Here is a 19654-nt window from a genome sequence, read left to right as displayed (position 1 = left end):
ACCAAAACCACTTTATTAACCATTTAAAGCAGAGCCTATTTTTCTTGTTTGTTTTTTTATGAGCCTATATTTCACTCCAAATAGTATTCCTATCTCAAATTTCACTTAAAATTAAGGTGAACTTGTGAGTACATGTTGAATCTTTTACCTGTCTTAGAAAAAAACAAAAACAAAAGAAAAGTAAAAGTTCAGGATTGATTCAGAGACTAACAAGTAATACATAGATACAGAATGAATCTCTGTCATTTTCGAGGCTAGCCTGGTCTACAGAGCAACCTCCAAACCAGCCAAGGTTACATCATTAACCTATGCATACACAGAGACTAGAGGCAGCTTTCTATAACTCCATTTCCAGTCAGCCCAATGCCCTTGGCTATCTGCAACACCAGCAAGTATGTGGAACATACCACATACAAGAGACACACATACACATATACTTAACTAAAATAATAAACGTGAATTTTTTAAAAATTAAAATAAAATGATCATCATTTTAGCAAACACTTGTCTAGGTTTAAAAGGTGCTGGGTTTGAATATGAACAACACACATACAAATACATACACATGATACCAAAAATGAATAAAAGTGGACACTAAGATGATTCAGTGGACATCTGCCACCAAGTCTAAGCTGACTTTGATTCCTGAGACTCAGCTGGTGAAAAGAACCAACTTCCACAAGCTGTCCTCTGACTTCACATGTGTGCTACTGGCACGTGTGCCCCCTCAAATAATGTTTTTTAAAAAGCAAAAAAGAAAACCAAAACAAACAAAAACAACTCTTAACACCAAAGAATATACATATTCCTAGAAAAGAAATGAAAACTATCAATTTCATCATTCAATAAATAATAGCTTGTATCATTCATCAAATTCACACACACACACACACACACACACACACACAAAGTCAAACTTAACGACAGGACACAAAGGAAACTAAAGAAAAAGTGGCACTATCCTATTAGTATACAAGAAGCACAGACCTGCTTTAACCTAACAATTCTACTTCAATAGGCATTAACCCTATATAAAAGTTTTGTGCGAATAAGGAATAACTCTATAGGATACCACCATAATACCCTTTCTACTAGAATGACTGGAGAGAGCACATCCATGAATGGAAACTCATTATTTTGCATCTAAATCATGACACAGCATATATTTAAAAGGAGTGCTAACTAGGCTAGAAAGAGTGCTCCCTGAGGAGCAGCACACACTCCTCTTGCAGAGTAACTGGGTTCAGTTCCCAAAAGCAACACAAGAGCTCACAAATGCCTTAGAACCCTGGTGTCCGGAGATCTGACACTATTACTTTTTGGTTTGTTTGTTTGTTTTCCTGCCTCGACAGGCTTCTCCACACACATGGTACACACATATATTCATACAGGCTCACACATATATGCTAAAAATAAATCTTCTGAAAAATATATGTTAGACAGACTGACTGACAGATTCCTGGACTTCAGAGGTTAGCTTATGCCTGCAATCACAGAACTCAGGAAACCAGAGAATGCTTAGTTCCAAGGTAGCCTAACTATATAGCCATGTTTTCAGAAAAATTGAACAAAGCACAACAAAAGTAAAACAGATTGTTGGTATGTATTATTTACAGAAACCAAAAAGAGGGAAAAAATGAGCTATGTATCTATGTCTGACTTAGCAATGAAGATAAAAAAGCTGCTTCAGAGACTAAGGTTAAAATTTTTTTTATTCATAGGGATTCTGGGCCTAATATCATGTAGAAACTAAGGGGTAACTGTTAGGTTTGTTTTGGTTTGGTTATTTACATGCGCATGTAGATTTATATTTGAGCGAATGCCATGTGTGAGTGCTTCCAGACCACAAGACCATGTCAGATCCACTGAAATGGGAATTACAAACATTTGTGAGCCATTTGACCTGGGTTGGGGACCAATACCTGAGCCATCTCTCCAGCCATATTTAATATATACTTTTACATTTTAGATTTTGGAATCATGCAGATGGATATAGAGTTACTCAAAAAGTTAAAGAAAAAAAGAATAGTACATATTCAGGCATATTGCTGAAAGTGTTTAATCCCAATACTTAGGAAAATACTACTTAATACTTAATTTCAATACTTACTACGTAGCTCTGGTGTGGAAGAAAGGAAAGGAGGGAGAGAGGGAGGGAGGGAGAGTGGGCGGGCAAGCTACCACAGAAAAGAAATATATAACAATCATGGTATCATGATATAATAGTGGACTTTTTATAAATGGGAATAACATTTTAATGATTCTAATATTCTGTATTCTATCAGATATGTAGTAACACAGACTCAATCAAGCCCTCAGAGGCTCCCGTACATCTTCCGCAGTAGCATTTGGAGTACTATAAAAAAAGCTTTAATTATGACGTCTTTGCATTACCTGTGCTGCAGCCCAAATGCAGTCAATATGCTGAGTACTCAGTCGTCCTTCTGCTGCCAAGAAATTCAAAATCACTTGGCACTGCTTAATAATCTAGAAAACAAAAACTTGGTGTACTTACTTAAAAAAAAAAAACGCATCTCTCTATAATATATAGCCAATATAATTGCCTACAAACCTCGATATGCAAATTTGGTCCAAATATATGCTCCACTACATTGTTGCTAATAAGCCAGTCGGCAAGTTCTTTTGCAATGGACCTAGGATCAAATAATTGGAAAAAAAAAATCTTAAAGCATTTTCCCATGTGTAAAAAGGGAAGACATAGTAAAAAACCTACATTTACTTTGATACAGTACAAAGAATTATAAAATATTATTCACAATATTACATAGCATAACTGAACTGAAACATAAAAAATGTCATATTCCCTGAATCTATAAACAATTAGCACTAAAAAGGTAGCAATACCAACTACCCAGGTGAGAACACAGTCCTTAGACTTTGTTTCCACATTTCCCACTATCACTTTTATACTGAATTAAGCAAAGTATAAAGAGATGAACACAAAGAATTTTACTCAAGAACGAAGTGCAAGTCTCCTTCCTAATACTAATGAAGAATTTATTAATGAATAAAGAGGTAAGTCATACATATATAATTATAAAATAGAAAGGAAAAAGAAATCAAAACAATACTGATATATTTCAACTATTTCCATGTAGTTCTACTAAAGATATAATCTGTAAAAGAGTGAGCTTTGAGAACTGATATGAGACACTCATCAAAATAAAATAAAGCTCAGCCTAGTGCTGAGGGGCAGAAGCAGGAGGAGCACCTTACATTGGAGGCCCTCATCCATCCTTACCAGGAAATCAGTTCTGTGTTACCCAGAGCTACACAATGACTTGTCTCAAGAAAAACAAAAACTTGTTTTTTTGCCAAGGTGAGTCATTTTTAGAAAGAACATTTATATTAAATTTTAAGGACTAGTACATAAAGATAGTTCAAAGTGGTATGAACCAGGCGCACACCTTTAATCCCAGCACTTGGAAGGCAGAGGCAGGTGGATCGCTGTGAGTTCGAGGCCATCCTGGTCTATAAAGTGAACTCCAGAACAGCCTAGGGTACACAGAGAAACCCTGTCTCGAAAAAGGGGAAAAAGGAAATCTTAAACAGTGAGAAAAACCAGAACAAATAAAAAGGATGTGGGAGACCAAATTGAGTATGTTTTTTCAAACTTTAAGATATACATACTACACATACAAATCAGCCTATTTTAAATGAAATGTTTTAAGTGCATTTTACTAAATATTTCCATCACTTCAGAAAAATCCCACTTGCTATCCCACTTTAAATAAATCAATCCTTATTCCCATTTCCAGTCTTATTAATCTACATTCTGCCTCCATAATTACTAATTTAAAACATTTCAGGGAAGTGTGATTGTATAATTAACACTACTTTTCAGTGAGCTTTGAGAAATGCAGGCATATGTGGTTGTTGGGATTCCTGGGGTTGAAATTATGGCCTCCGTACATGCTGTATCCAAAGCTTTTATCTGGCATCTTCTGCACCTGTGCTGCACTGTTTTCCGTTTGTATTTAGGTAGGTGGTGTAGGGCTTTCTGCATGCATATATACAGGTGCACACATGTGTGGAGACAGAGGTTTATGCAGAGTGTCTTCCCTAGCTGCTCTCTATCTCATATACTGACCCAAGAGCCTCCAGCAGCTTCATTCTCTTTTAATTCTCTCATTACTGTTTCATGATGTAGATCAATCACACTTTTTGTTTTGTTTCAAGACGGGGTTTCTCTGTGTAGCCTTGGCTGGCCTAAACTCTCTCTGTAGACCAGGCTGGCCTCCAACTCACAGAGATCCCCCTGCCTGTGCCTCCCAAGTGCTGGGATTAAAGGTGTTCACCACCATGCCTGGCTTTAACAAACTCTTGATTTTTATTATAAATCTGTGGGGGTGTCTGTGTAGACAATGCACTGTCTGGTACCTACAGAGACCAGGAGAAGGTGTTGGATTCTCTGGGGCTGGAGTTGCAAGTGGCTGTGAGCCCTCCCATGTGGGAGCTGAAGTTAGAAGTGGTTGAAAACACGAAAGAGGGGTACTGGGAATTGAACACTGATCCTTTGGAAGCAAGTAGTCTTAGCCACTGAGCCATCTCTCCAACCCCTAGTACATGCTTTTTTTCCTTAAAGAAAATTTTACATATATTCATGTGTCTGGGTGTGTGCATGAGCACATTCATACTGCTGCTCATGGAGTCCCCAGAATTACAGTTGCAGGGGGCTCAGAGTCATCTGATATGAGTCACCTGGAAGAGGAGGAGCTGCTCTCAACCACTAAGCCATCTCCTTGGCACTGAAGTATATATATTTTTTTAAAGTATATTTTTTAAAGAGTAAGTTTCAACATATTGCTCTATAGAAACTGAAGCCACAAGGTAACGATTTCCAATAAACACTTCAAATCAAATAAAGTCACAACTATATTTGCTATATTAACAGTAACAAATTGGCATACTTCAGCCAGGCATAGTGTCACACATCTTTAATCCCAGCATTTAGGAGACAGAGGAAGACAGATCTGAGGCCAGCCTGGTCTATACTGTGAATTCCAGGACAGCCAAGGGTAGTCTACTTAAAAAAAAAAAAAAAATAAAGTGTAACTCTGTACAAACTAATGTTCCTACTTACGTTTCTGTGTCTGATACCAATGATTCATTATTGCACACATCATTGAAAGTATGAAGCTGATTCTAAAATTAAAGAAAACAAATTAAGGCTTGTCATTTTTAACAATACTGCGAGCAAGAGGCAAGAAACAAAAATAAAACTATTACATATATAGTTCACAACTGACAAGATAGCAACTATAAAACAGAAGACAAAAAACCATTAGTGTACTATTTTATCACTAAAATACTAAAATTCTTCACAAAAGGAACATTTATTCTTTATTTCATTGAACACAATCGAGAAAATATAATTGAGTAAGGAAAAAGAAGGAAAAGGTTCTTAGGTAAAATTGACTTGAGACTGATTTCAGAAAACGTCAATAGGCATTTTCTATATTTACAAAACTAAACACCTAAGTAAACTAGATCACTTTAGATTTTCAGTGTGCTGACATTACAAAAACTACACAAGAAATGGAAAGAGGTGAAGTTAGTGGCCAGCAAACATCCACTCTAAAGGAGGCAACTGCTTGTCTGCAGCCAACTGCTCATGCCACACTCAGTCTTCCCTACCCCCACTCTTCAGAGACTCGTGTGTGTTTGAACACATATGTTGTTATATGATTTACACCCCTTTTAAATAGTACTTGATAATGTAGTTAAATGTGCCATGCTGCTCAGTAAACTGTGGCTTCTGCCTGATAATTAACATTGATAATGGCTGGCAATTATTTTTCTTTCTGAAAACACCATCTAAGCGCAGAATATTGAACACACCATGGTTGTACACCAGGTCCTCTGCAATGGCAAAACATGCTCTGAACCCTGAGCCAGCTCCCTAGTTCTCACGGGTCTAAATTTTAAAACAAGGGAAATAGAAGTATTTATTTGTGAAGGCAATACAAAATAACCCATGTAAAACAGCATTAAGCATAAACTCTTTCACTAATATCATTATTACATTTGACCAGCAAGCAAACAGAAGAGTTAGCAAAAACAAAGAATCATTGCTTACTGTTATCTGACTCAATCCAGCCAACCTCATGGTCAAAGTTGGTGACATAAAGTACTTAAACGCAAGGTCTAGGCTTTCTTTATCAAAGCATAGCGCTGTGTCCAGCGGTTCTTTCACTGTACTCCACATTAAGTCAGCCATGTTACGAGCTGCACTCTGTCGTAGCTCCTGATCAGAGAGCTTGCATAAATATCTGAATGGTTCAAAAACAGAAAACATAAAAATTCACCAAATACTTCTGTAATCCCAAAAGAAAGTCACCAACATCCCTTTTCTCTGGATGTCCATTTTATATATTAGAACCCTGGAAATCTTTCCATTTATTTTTACATAAAATTTACCAGCACTCAAGAGAGGCAAGGGTAGGAGGATCTCTGTGAGTTTGAGGCCAGCGTGGTCTATAAAGCGAACCCAGGACAGCGAAAGCTGCAGAGAAACCCTGACTTGAGAAACCAAAAACAAACAAACAAACAAACAAAAAACCAACTAGGTTTCATTTGTTTAATGCCTTCGTGTCCCCAATGTAAAAGTAAATTCCAATATTCACAGTGGCCTACAGAGATGTGAGTAATCTGCCCTTGCTAAGCACTCCACTCCTGTATCACAACTACATCCATCCTTTAAGCACTAGGCCCACACCACTCCACTTCCAGATCTTACCATACTCTTACTAAATCTATGTCTATTTTTTTCTAGAAAATATCCCTGACACCACATAATTAGCTGGTCACATCCTGTAAGTTTTCCTATTTTCTCTCTATCATATTGCTTTGCTTACACTGCACTCAGCCCATTCAAACTATCCTGACACTAATATTCTGCAATACCTCTAACAATACCAGGAAAAACAGTAAACACTCAAAACTTTACATGTCAATAAGAAAAAATTAGAAAGCACTCCAAGCTAGGACATGTGGCTAGTGAGGGTCCAGGTACCATTCTCCAATTACCATCTCACCCACAAACATTTGCAGTCATGCCCACGTCTTTATGTGAACTCACATCCTTACCCTTGTATAAGTGCTTTTCCAACTGAGCCATTTCCTCAGCCCAGTACTTAAAAATATAGTCTACATACTCTTACTCTTAACAATGTATTTTCCTAATATTTATCCTGTAGTACTTGTGATTTCTTATATACTCTAACAAGGTACTTTCCAAATACGCTGTTCGATAATATTTAAAATTACTTACTGAATAAACTCAATAAAATCATAATAAATCTACTTAATTCTTCCTAAACTCACATGTAAAAAAACAAGTCTAATTATTTTGGCAAAATGTAAATATCAAATATAAACTCATACACATTCATAAAAATACTGTGTAATTATTTATAAATTCAAATCTTCTCTAAAGGTTAGATCTGCAAGGGTCTTTCATAAGCACCAAAATTGTTAGAAATTTATTGAATTAGTAGATGAGGAAAGAAATTTTTAAAACTTACCTGATAACATACGTTCTAAAAGGTATAATATGCTGCATGACAGCAGGGATATGTAGCCATATCCTAATCTATAAGTAAATATAAAGAAAACAACGTATAATAAAAACGTGTAACATTTTACTGTTTTTTTACTTAATTTAAAACAAGAGCAATTAATATTTGACTGCCTCTTAAACCCAACACATTTTATATATGAATTTTGAATAGAATATGCTTTAAAAAGTTATAATTCCACTGATCTGATTTACATACAATAATATAAAGTTGACTTGAATATTACTAAAAAACCATGCTTTCCCATCTTTGTATGACAGCAACTATAACTCAGAATATTGTACTAGATTTACAATAAAACCATCTCATTCTTCATTTCAAAAATAGTAAGTATTTTGATTTATAGTCATTTCAATATCCATGTGAGGCAAATATATTTCTCAGTTGCATGCTCATTACAGTATTAGGAACATAGAAATGGGCTATCTGGCTGCAACATGAACCACTCCACAAATCAACAGGGTAGATTTGCCCGATAGAGCTGAGGTGTATGTGGCCTTCTTTCCTCACCATTCAGTACATGTCTTACAAAAAGTTCCAGAGATTAGGACAAAAACCAAACAAACTGAGCTGGAGCGATGGCTCAATGGTTAAGAGCACCATCTGCTCTTCCAAAGGTTCTGAGTTCAATTCCCAGCAACCACATGGTTCACAACCATCTGTAATGTGATCTGATGCCCTCTCTTCTGGCATACAGGTATACATGCAGGCAGAACACTGTATACATAATAAAAAATAAATAAATCTTTTAAAAAAACTAACTACAGGATGACAGTATATGTAAACATGCTTTTCTGGTTTACCTTTGCCTACTCTTTGTGCTGCTACAATTCCAGCCCTTTAATCCCAGCACTCGGGAGGCAGAGGCAGAGGCAGAGGCAGGTGAGTTCAAGGCCAGCATGGCCTACAAAGCAAGCCCAGGATAGTCAAGGCTACACAGAGAAGCCCTGTCTCAAAAAAAACAAAACAACAACAACAACAACAACAAATTCTAGCAAACCTCTAATCATATATTGATAGGGAGAAAAATGTTCTGTTCCCTATTGCTTAATCAAAGTTATTTCTGATAAAGTAGGAAAATAAAATTGTTTTTAAAAACTGTCAACCTACTGTCTGATCTGGCATGAAGATATTGAAAATATATGATCCTAAACTAATTTCTTATATTCACTCACTGTCTCTGTTCACCCACTTGTTAAAAACAGTCCATTTTTTAGGATCTCATTATGTATCTTTAGCTGTCCTGGAACTCTCTGTAGACTAGGCTGCCCTCCAACTCAGCGATCCACCTACCTACCAAGTTCTATAATTAAAGGACACACCACCGCACCTAGGAAGAGCAGTATTAAGATAGGTCAAGTTAATCTGTTCACTAAAGTAAAAACCCACTACAGCAAGTATGCATCTGATTATATTTTTACTTAATAAAATAAGCTATATTCTTTTTGTTGTTGTTTGTTTGTTTTTCAAGACAAGGTTTCTCTGTGTAGCCCTGGCTGGCCTTTAACTCACATCGATCCACCTGCCTCTGTCTCCTAGAGTGCTGGGATTAAAGTCTTGTGCAACAGACACCAGCTGGCTACAATCTTTTTGAAAACAAATTTTTAAGGTTTATTTATTAAATTTTCTTTGTATGTCTTTTCCCCAAGCCCATTACTTTTTTAATTCTATATGCATATTTGACATACTATTAATAAAAAATAATTCCAGAAAAGAGCTAAGTGTTAAGGAAAACTACTGTACCTAGAGCCACATTTAACCTAACAAAGAGAAGATAAACTACCATATGTGCTGATGTTGGTAAGCTTCCTTTCCTAAAAGACTTACAGGTACACAAGCCACAACAACAACAGTAATAAATATTTCTTTCTGTGGCTTCTAAGAATGAATACGTAACAAGCGTATTAACAATCAGACCAAGAACTGAAGCTACCCCTTTAAATCCAGCACCTGGGAAAGAGAGAAAGGTGATCTCTGAGTTGGGGGGTGGCCTGCTGTGGATAATGAGTTGCAGGAGCCAGGACTACATAGAGAAACTCAGGCACCAAAAAGGAAAAAAAAAAAGGGGGGGGGGTGGATTCTCAGTTTTCTTTCTGGGTTAATAAGTAAAACTCCAGTTTTATTGTTATACAAACTTAGCATTATAGGTTTAAAGCCTAAGAGATTAAACTAACCATTCATAAAGCTATTTTTCCTCAAAAACTGAAGTACTCTATCCGGGCCTAGTGGAACACACCTGTGAATTCCAGGCCAGTCAGAGCTACACAGTGAAACTATGTCACAAGCACCCCACCCCTGCCCTAAAAGTGAACTACTCTAAAACAGCCATAATAACCTAGTTCCTGGGACATATAACTATTCTTTGATGGGATGTGTGACTTACACTGTAAAAAACATACGGATTCACTACGGCCAGTCTACTCATGCTAGATCATATATTAGAATTTTTGAGGTTTTCTTTTTCCTTATAAGCAAAGAGTTCTTTGGCCCTCATTCATTCTCTTTGAAAGTCCATGTAAATTTACAGGTTCCCAATAGGGAAAATAATGGGCATAGAAGCAGTAAGAATAGATAGATAGGAGTGAGGCAGTGGTGGCGCACGCCTTTAATCCCAGCACTCAGGGCGGCAGAGGGAGGTGGATCGCTGTGAGTTTGACGCCAGTCTGGTCTACAAAGTGAGTCCAGGACAATCAGAGCTACACAGAGAAACCCTGTCTTGGTAAGACAAGAAAGAGGGGAAAAAGAGGACAGGAATGATTCACATAAGCCAGAGGCACTGTAAGTTTGAGGTCAGACTGGGTTAAATGACAATTTCAAACAAAAAACAAAGCAAACAACAAATTATAGTTTATGTATTGACCTAATCAAGGAAACTACTGTGTTCCAGCTAGACATGATATAGCAGCAAAAGCTAAAATGTCCATTAAATTCAACTGAAGCCTCTCTGTTGCACTCAGGATTTCACTATGTAGGCCATGTTATCCTTGAACTCAGGGAAATCCACACCTTTGCAGTGCCAGGATTAAACATACACATCTCTACGACCAGCACCACTTCCTGTTTGTTCATAAACTTCAGGAAGGGTGGGCTCAAAGCATCAAAAGCAGCATTTTTTTAAAAGTCAAAATTTCTAATGCTTTTTTTTTTTTTAATTTTTAATAATTTATTGTGTTTTATTATATGCGCAACAGTGTTTTGCCTGTATTCATGTCTGTGTGAGAACATAAGATCCCCTGGGACAATTGTGAGCTGCCATGTGGGTGCTGGGAACTGAACTTGGGTCCTCTGGAAGAGCAGCCTGTGCTATTATCCACTGAGCCATCTCTCCAGTCCTTGTGTTCACAGTTTTGACAGTGCAAAGGGAAAACATTACATCTTCAAATGTAATGCAGAGAGAAGTCAGACATACTGACTTACACAATGAAGTAGATAACCATCATCTAAATAACACAAAATAGTAAGAAGCAGAAAGTTTTCTGAGGACAAAAGCTTAGTCAAAGAAGGTTTACTTTCTTGTTTTTTTGTTTCTGTTTTTGTTTCTGTCTTGCTTTGTTTTTCTCCAAGACAGGGTTTCTCTGTGTAGTTTTGACTATCCTGGACTTCCTTTGTAGACCAGGCTGGCCTGGAACTCACAGAGATCCACCTGCCTCTGCCGCCCAAGTGCTGGGATGACAGGTGTGCACCCGGCTAAAGAAGGGGAATTTCAATACAAGCCATTGATTTTTTACTTTACATAAACCAGGTAAGGGCAAGCTTTATTTTAAATTTTAAAATTTGATGCATAATATATTACCTTTTTAAAATAGGCCTGCATATTCAGTTTTTAAATTACGTAAAAGTAATTACAAAAAAGTTTTCATGGCATTGAAATGCAAAATACTGCACTAAAAATTTCAAGACTAAGTCCAAACAGTACTTACATTAGAAACAACTGTAATAAACGCATGTGCTATAAGAAATGGGAAAGTTTCAGGAGTCCCATATTCAAAGCAATCCTTCATGAGAGAAAGGCCATTTTTCCCACAGAACAGACAGACATAGCGAAGCAAATGCAAGGGTACTTCTACATCCTATAAAAACAAAAAGTGTATCATTTTTAAACTTATCAGAAATCATTTTCAATTCATGAGCAACATTCAAATGTAATGATCAAATATAAACTCTCAAAAAAAAAGCAACATATCCCATAAACCTTAGAATGAAAAATACTTACATTCATATCACAGAATGCCCCTAATATGTTACTTTCTTGTGTCGATATATCCTAATTAAAAAAAAAAAAATATTAGGTCATTATTAACTGACAGTCTAAACTACATAAAATTCTGAAAGTGATCTTCCAAATTCTCAGGAAGTATATTTTATAGCCATCAACAGCACCACCCCCACTAAAGGTACAGTAGTAGCCCAGTTCTGAAGTGGCCTGAAAGCCTCCTGGAGAAAACCTTTGCTGTAACACACATGGCACACTTTCCTCCTGCCTAGTTTTCTTTCACAGACCCGGCTAATGTCAAGCAAGTGTTCTACAACTGAGCCACACCCCTAAGCTTTGGTAATTCTCAGAAATATAGCCTCACTGAGGAAGCCTAGAATGGCCTTGAATTCATGGCTTTCCTGTCTCCATGTTCACTGAGCTGACGTTATAGTTGTGCACAACCACTTCAACAATATAAACGTCCCTTTAAAATTAGGATAACTCTAGGCTGGGTAAGATGTTGTTTAGGGGTAGGGCACCATTTCAGCATGAGTAACACCCTGGGTTAGATATTCACCAGCTGGGGGACACACTTCAAAAGAGTCAGGGTGATTCTTATGAGTACAACTTAGATGATTGTCAAATGGTGCTCTGGAATTCTCCAGAAGAGTATGTGCTCCATATGTAAGATTTAAACTGCCCAAAGCATACGCAAACATTGTTGGTGACCATATAAGGAAATGTGGTGTTTATGGAAGAGTAAACAGTATTTATCAATATTTAAAATATGTACTGCTTTATACCTGCACATCACCTTTTGAATATTTTAGCCTGAAAAAGTAACAAGAGAACTACTGGAAAATATATGTGTAATCATGGTCACTGACACTAACAACAACACTAAATACAACTAATACTCATTGATTGTGTAAGCAAATGCTAGAAAAAACACTCAAAACTAGAGAATTTATCAAAAAGAAAAATACTCTAAAAACTGAGATATGCTAAAGTTTGTTTGGCTAAACTGCAGGTTTATAATATATAGGTTACACCTTTAAAACTGTGCTGAAAGCTGTGAGATGGTGACCCATGCCCGTAACAACAGCCCTCAGGAGGCAGAGGCAGACAGGATCTCTGAAAATTTGAAACCAGCCTGATCTACAAAGGGCTATGACACAGAGAAACCCTGCCTCAGGAAGCAAAAAGAAAGAAACTAATAATACTCTGTATTATATTAATTTAAGAACAAATTATGATCAGGATCTCGTTATCAAAACTATCTGAAACCTGGTTCATACTATTAGACAGCACAGGCTGTCTAGAATTTACAATCCTCTTGGCTTGGTTATAGTGCTAGGATTTCAAGTGGGCAGCATGGCCGGGCATGGTGGCCCTCACCTGTAATCCCAGCACTCGGGAGGCAGAGGCAGGCGGATCGCTGTGAGTTCGAGGCCAGCCTGGTCTACATGTGAGTCCAGGACAGCCAGGGCTACACAGAGAGACCCTGTCTCAAAACAAACAAGCCAACAAAGTAAGTGTGCAGTACGATACCTGGCTGATCACAATTTTGGGGGAGAATGAAGTGAGATTTGAAACAGACTCTCATAAAGCCTAGCTCGCTTTGAACTCCCAAAGCAGCCAAGGATGGCCACTAATCCTACCCTCACCCACTAAGAGCAGACAGAGTAGGTGTGCACCAGTATATGCTTCTTTTTAAAGTATTGAAAGATTTCCCCCTCCCCAGACAGGGTTTCTCTGTGTAGCTTTGGCTGTCCTAGACTCTTTGTAGACCAGGCTGGCCTCGAACTCACAGTGATCCACCTGCCTCTGCCTCCCTGAGTGCTGGGATCAGAGACAACTACTACCACACCTGTCCCAGAAAAGCTGTGTTTTGTCATTAAGAACACCTGCAGGCCAGAAGAAGGCATTAGATCACATTATAGATCCTTGTGAGCCACCACGTGGTTGCTGGGAATTGAACTATGTATTTCTAAACATGTTTAACTTTCAAAAGAGCATGACAACATAAGAGGCAGGACACTTGAGACCCACAAGTTCAAGACCAGCTGTGAGTAACACAAGACACAAAAATAGCTAACAATTTAGGACTAAGGGCTGTGTCTCATTGAGAACACTGGCTTATCAATAAGGTCTTAAATTCAAACCCTATTCCTACCCCTCCCGCCCATACTTATGTTCATGTTCAAATATGTGTATACATAGGTAACAATACACACACTACTCATCATTTAGAGGGATGGTAAGGAAGAAAACAGGGGAGGTGCATAGAGTCTCTATCCTACTGAGTATTTGCTGTTCAAATTATCAATAAGCTGTGTTGTACATATAACACTGACTTGCCAGGCCACAGGGGAAAAGGACACACTGATGAGCTAGGATAGATTGGGGGGGGGGGGCTCTTTTCTGAGGAAGAGGGGAGTTGGGAGGGGAGCGGGAGAGGGAGGGCCGACTGGGAGGAGTAGAGGGAATGGGGCTATGACCAGGAGGCAAAGTGATTAAACAAATAATAAAGGGGGAAAAAAGAAGGAAAACAAAAAAGAAATTATGTTGCACATTCTAAGACCTGATTCTAGGACTTAATAGCGATACACAGCAGAAAGCTGGCCAGATCATTTAATGTCTATAAACCAAGTAAATGCTTACTTTTAACAAGAAGGATACTGGCTGGGCGGGGTGGTGCACGCCTTTAATCTCAGCACTAGGGTGGAAGAGGCAGGCAGATCACCGTGAATTCGAGGCCAGCCTGGTCTACAAAGTGAGTCCAAGACAGTCAAAGCTGCACAGAGAAACCCTGCCTCGAAAAACAAAACCCAAACCACACCACCACCCAAAAAAAAAAAAAAGGACGCTGGCTTGGTGTCCCAGACCTTTAATCCCAGCACTCTGGAGGTAGAGGCAGAGACAAGTGGATCTCTGTGTTCAAGACCAGCCTAGACTTCCAAGCAGGTCTACGACAGCCAAGACTGTTAAACAGAGAAACCCCATCTCAGAAAATAATTAAGTGCCACCTGCACTACACTATTTATTAAACACTGGCCTTGAAACAATTATTGGTGCATACAACACATTTATAAATACATGTAGGCTAACTCTACACTATAGTAAACACCAAGAATGTGTACTTTCTGAACCAACCAATGACTAAGTTAATTACATGATCACTAGGATAGAAACCACAAATTACAGGGTTTTTTGGGTTTTGTTTTTTGTTTTCCTTTTGTTTTTTGTTTTTTAAGACAAGGTTTCTCTGTGTAGCTGTCCTAGATTCACTCTGTAGACCAGGCTGGCCTCAAACTCACAGAGATCCCCCTGCCTCTGCCTCCAGAGTGCTGGGATTAAAGGTGTGCACCACCATACCCGGCATTTTTAAACAATATATAAGAATAGACTATTTGGGGCTGGAGAGATGGCCCAGAGGTTATAAACACTGGCTGTTCTTCCAAGGTCCTGGGTTCAACTCCCAGCAACCACATACACGGTGGCTCACACCATCATCTATAGTAAGAGCTGGTGCTTTCTTTGGCCTGCTGGCCCACATGCAGTACAGAATACTGTATAAATAAATAAATCTTTTTAAAAAAGACTAGAATAGAATACTTAAGAACATATGTCTATGGAAAATTCAATATCAAAAAGTCTTTTATGGTTGGTTTTTAAGTAAACCAATTTTAGCCAAATTTTTATTAAAATTTTAATAAAACCTCAATAAAGCAATTTTATTTCAAACAGTTTATGAAACCATTACTTTAACAAAGTAACCACATGGAAGTTTCTTGAGAACCAGTAATGGCAAGGCATTTTGCTCCAAAACAAAAAGTATTAAGCACTATAACATTAACACGTTATCATTTTTAAATACAAAGGGAAAAAAATCACTGATTAAACTAACATTAACAAAATATCAGATTTAGTTATTAGTTATAGTGCTCTTAGAATTTCTTTTAGGTTTCTGTGTTTGAGCCAAGGTCTTAACTCTGAAGCCCAAGCTGCTCTAGAATTTACTACAGTTTACCCAAGCTCACCTCAAACTTTGATCCCCCTGCCTCAATCTCTTGAGAGCTGCGATTCAAGACATGAGTAACCACATCCAGTGTAATTAAGAAAATTTTAACTAGCAGTGTATAGAGGGAGAGCAAGGTGGGTCTCTGTGACTTCCAGGCTAGCCTGGTCTATAATTCAAGACCCAGGACAGCCAAGTAGCTACAAAGTGAAGTTCTGTCCCAAAAAACTAATAATGAGTTGCATTAAAAAAACTTAATAAAATTGGTATCTACATGTTAATATCTTTCAATACCAGTTTGAGACTGAAAAAATTTACACTGTATTCTAAAGATTACATTTTTAAATTTTTTAGATTTTTATTTCATGTGCATCAGTGTTTTGCCTGCATGTAAATCTGTGCACCATATTCAAAAGTGCCTTCAAAGCCAGAAGAGAGCACTGAATCCCTTGGAACAGACAAGCTATTAGCTGTCACAAGAGTGATGGAAATTCAATCTGAGTCCACTGGAAGAACAGCCAGTGTTCTTAACTACTGAACAATCTCTCCAGACCCTAAAGATTAAAATTAAGTAAATTTTTGTTTTAAAAAATTCTGACATTTTTTGGTATGTTTTATGTATCATTTTGTATAATATTCTTTACAAAGTTGCTACACAGAAACAACACACTACATTCTAGAAGAAACCTTTTCTCAATATATTATAAAAAATATTCCAATAAAGGATCATTATTTTTCAGGTGAAGAAAAGTTACTAAGTATGAAGGTTACAGATCATGCACACTGAAAAAGAGACTTGGGAACAGGGACAATAAAGGTGGATGGTGGTGGCATACATCTCCAATCTCAGCATTGGAGACGCAGGGGCAGGTGTACCTCTAACTAAGTTCAAGGCTGGATCTAGAAGAAGCCCAGTTTCAAAAAGCAAAAAGGAAGAAAGAGGAAGAAGAAGGAGGAGGAGGAAGAAGAAAGAAGAAAAATGAAGAATGAAGAAGAGGAAGAAAAAAACAAAGAGGAAGAAGAGGAGGAGGAGAAAGAGAGAGAACAAAGGAAAGAAAAGTAAAACGGGGTGGGGGAAACACAATAAATCCCAGCACTCAGGAAACAGCAGGCAGCAGATCTCTGTGGGCTTGATGCCAGTTTGGCCTACACAGCTCATTTCAGACCAGGCTTCATAGTGAAACCCTGTACATAGATTAGATTAGATTAATAGATAGACTGATAGACAGACAGACAGATAAAGTCATTTGAGTAACTGGCAGACTCACCTCTCAGCATTATAAGCAGATTGCCCAGGATATAAATGAGGACTAGGGATATAGCTTACTTGACAGAGCACTTCCTAGCAAGCACAAAGCCCTGTATATGATGCTCAGCCCCATAAGCGGATATGGTAGTTTATGATTGTAATCCCAGCACCCAGGATAGAGGAGTTGTTCAGGGTGTCTTGTACTACATAGGAGTCTGGGGCCAACTGAACCCAGTTTATAATGACAACTACCACGTCAGCTTCCTTCCCCACCTAGAGATGGAATTATAATTTTCTTCACCATCCTTTGCATGAAATGTGACAAAATCCATTCTCTGCCACTTCTAAGGAACCCAAAATGCCTAACAGCTTCTACTTCTGCCTTCCTTGAACACACCTAAAACAACAGTGTAAGAAAGCTAGAGTAGAAACAGTAGCCATGGAAGAAAATACAAGGGATCATACACAGAGCAGCTGAATTGCTTAGGCTTTGACTTTAGCCCACCCAAACCCCAAATACAAGGTATAAGCTGGGTGTGGTGGCCCATGCCTTTAATCCCAACATTCTGGAGGCAGAGGCAGGAGGATGGCTGTGAGTTTGAGAGCGAATCTAGAACACCCAAGGGTACACAGAGAAACCCTGTCTCAAAAAACAAAAATACAAAAAAATAAACAAAAAAAGAGCAAGGTATAAATGAGACACCTGGCAAGTACTCCTCATTCTCATAGAAGGAAAAGCAATACATCATTGCACTGAGACAAATACATCACCACATAATTATCTCAATTCTTTCTTTCTATAAATACAATTCTCTTCACAAATCTTAAATTACTAAATTTCTGAAATGCTCTTAAAAATAACTCATAGAGAATTAAGTAGTTAGACTTACAAAAGAAAATACTCATATATATGTATATATATGCACATGTGTGTATATATATGCACGTGTGTGTGTGTGTATATATATATATACACACACACACACACACACAATTTGCTAAGCTACTTATTAATGAAAAATCTAGTCTGACATCTAAGAATGAAATTGTGTGTTCTTTTTTAGATTATTTATTTATTTTATGTATATGCTTGCTCTGTCTTCATGCACACCAGAAAAGGGATTCAGATTCTACTACAGATGGTTGTGAGCCACCATGTGGTTGCTGTGAATTGAACTCAGGATCTCTGAAAGAGCAGTGTTCTTAATGCCTGAGCCATCTCTCCAGCCCCACTATATGTGGTTCTTTTACCACAACCATTTTTTAGTTTTGTGTGTATGTGTGTGCTTAAGTACATGTTTTCCCAGCACATGCATGTAGGGGCTGGAAGAGATCAGAAGCAGGGTCAGACCCCCAGGAACCAGAGCTACAGTTGTGCATCACTGCATGGGTGTTGGGAACAGAATCTGGACTCTGTGACGGTGTTGAGGCCTGCAGTTAAGACCTCATATAAATATTAGGCAAGTACTCCACCGCTGAACTATATATACCCAGCCATTATATTTTTAAGTCATAATGAATAGAACATAAAATACTTAAATCATTTAAGATTTAAGTTCCTGTGATTCAATTATAAATATATTGTGCAAATTTTCAGCAAACTATTATAGAAAGGTATGGAGAAAACAATTTTGGCAAAATCAGTAATTGTTAGAAAATTTCCCATCAAGCTAGGACATGACTGTGCACACCTGTAATCCAAGTACTCAGGCTGAGGCAAGTGACTCAAACCTCAAGGCCAGTCCTAGGATACACAGAAAGGTTCAAAGCCAGACTACAGGACTATACAGTGCGACCTTGTCTCAAAGAAAAGAAAAGAAAAGAAAAGAAAAGAAAAGAAAAGAAAAGAAAAGAAAAGAAAGAAAGAAAAAAAGAGGAGAGAGAGAGGGACAAGGTAGGCAGAAATAAAGTTTTCCATCAAAAAATAACGATTTTCAGTCATTCACAGATAAGGAGTAGACTAACAAGCTTAGCAGGACTTGATAATATAAAGTCATAGTACCTATTTTTACATACCTCTATAGTAGGATGAGTATTATGCTTGTAAGCAGTATATAAGGGAAACTGAATTTGAAAAATTTTTGCTACACATAGTAATAGTTTTTCCTTCTCATCTGTACTCCATAAACTAAAAAGATCAGAACTCTTTGAAGATTCCTCTTCTGTAAGATTACAAATTCTCGTAGAGTTTGATTTCTTCTCTATTGATTTTTGTCTTTCTGTATTTCCTTCATTACATTCTCTATCTATACTCAGTGGTTCTTCCGCTTGATTACTCTCGTCTTGCCACGTGGAATCTATGTTAATGGTAGTACAATGTTTACAAAGCTGGTCCCGGAGCACTTGAACTTGGGCAATCACTAAGTTAATAAGTGCACATACTACTTGGTTAAAAATCTCCAAATGTTTATATTCCTTGAAGCAGCACAGACATTGCCTATAAGAGAAAATAAAACGCAATAAATAAACGTTTCCCAGAGAAGGAACAATATACATTTTAATAAGTAACACAAGAAGCAAATACTAAAATACTTTTAACATAAATTTTATCTTTTCTGCTAGAGTAGCACTGTATGAATTTTTAAGAA

General features: G+C 37.6%; 1 protein-coding gene and 1 long non-coding RNA gene across 8 annotated transcripts in view; one reads left to right on the top strand and one right to left on the bottom strand.

The window, feature by feature from the left end:
* Positions 1–19654, bottom strand: part of USP34 (ubiquitin specific peptidase 34) — a 176598-nt gene that overhangs the window by 124124 nt on the left and 32820 nt on the right. For all 7 annotated transcript variants that reach the window (XM_084798362.1, XM_084798363.1, XM_084798360.1 and 4 more), the window contains exons 3-10: positions 19083–19503; positions 11815–11865; positions 11522–11671; positions 7548–7615; positions 6101–6293; positions 5105–5166; positions 2573–2654; positions 2395–2487 (exon numbers count right to left, since the gene is read on the bottom strand). In XM_084798362.1, coding sequence (XP_084654488.1) covers positions 2395–2487; positions 2573–2654; positions 5105–5166; positions 6101–6293; positions 7548–7615; positions 11522–11671; positions 11815–11865; positions 19083–19503 — 1120 coding nt within the window. The remainder of the gene's footprint in view (positions 1–2394; positions 2488–2572; positions 2655–5104; positions 5167–6100; positions 6294–7547; positions 7616–11521; positions 11672–11814; positions 11866–19082; positions 19504–19654) is intronic.
* LOC311606957 lies at positions 11881–18942 on the top strand. The gene is made up of 2 exons (XR_014782476.1): positions 11881–15954; positions 17590–18942. It is a non-coding gene; the product is annotated as an uncharacterized lncRNA (long non-coding RNA).

This window comes from Acomys minous, assembly GCF_964271855.1.
Source record: "Acomys minous genome assembly, chromosome: 10".
In the NCBI taxonomy this organism is placed as follows: domain Eukaryota; kingdom Metazoa; phylum Chordata; class Mammalia; order Rodentia; family Muridae; genus Acomys; species Acomys minous.
This window is presented reverse-complemented; position numbering and strand designations above follow the sequence as displayed.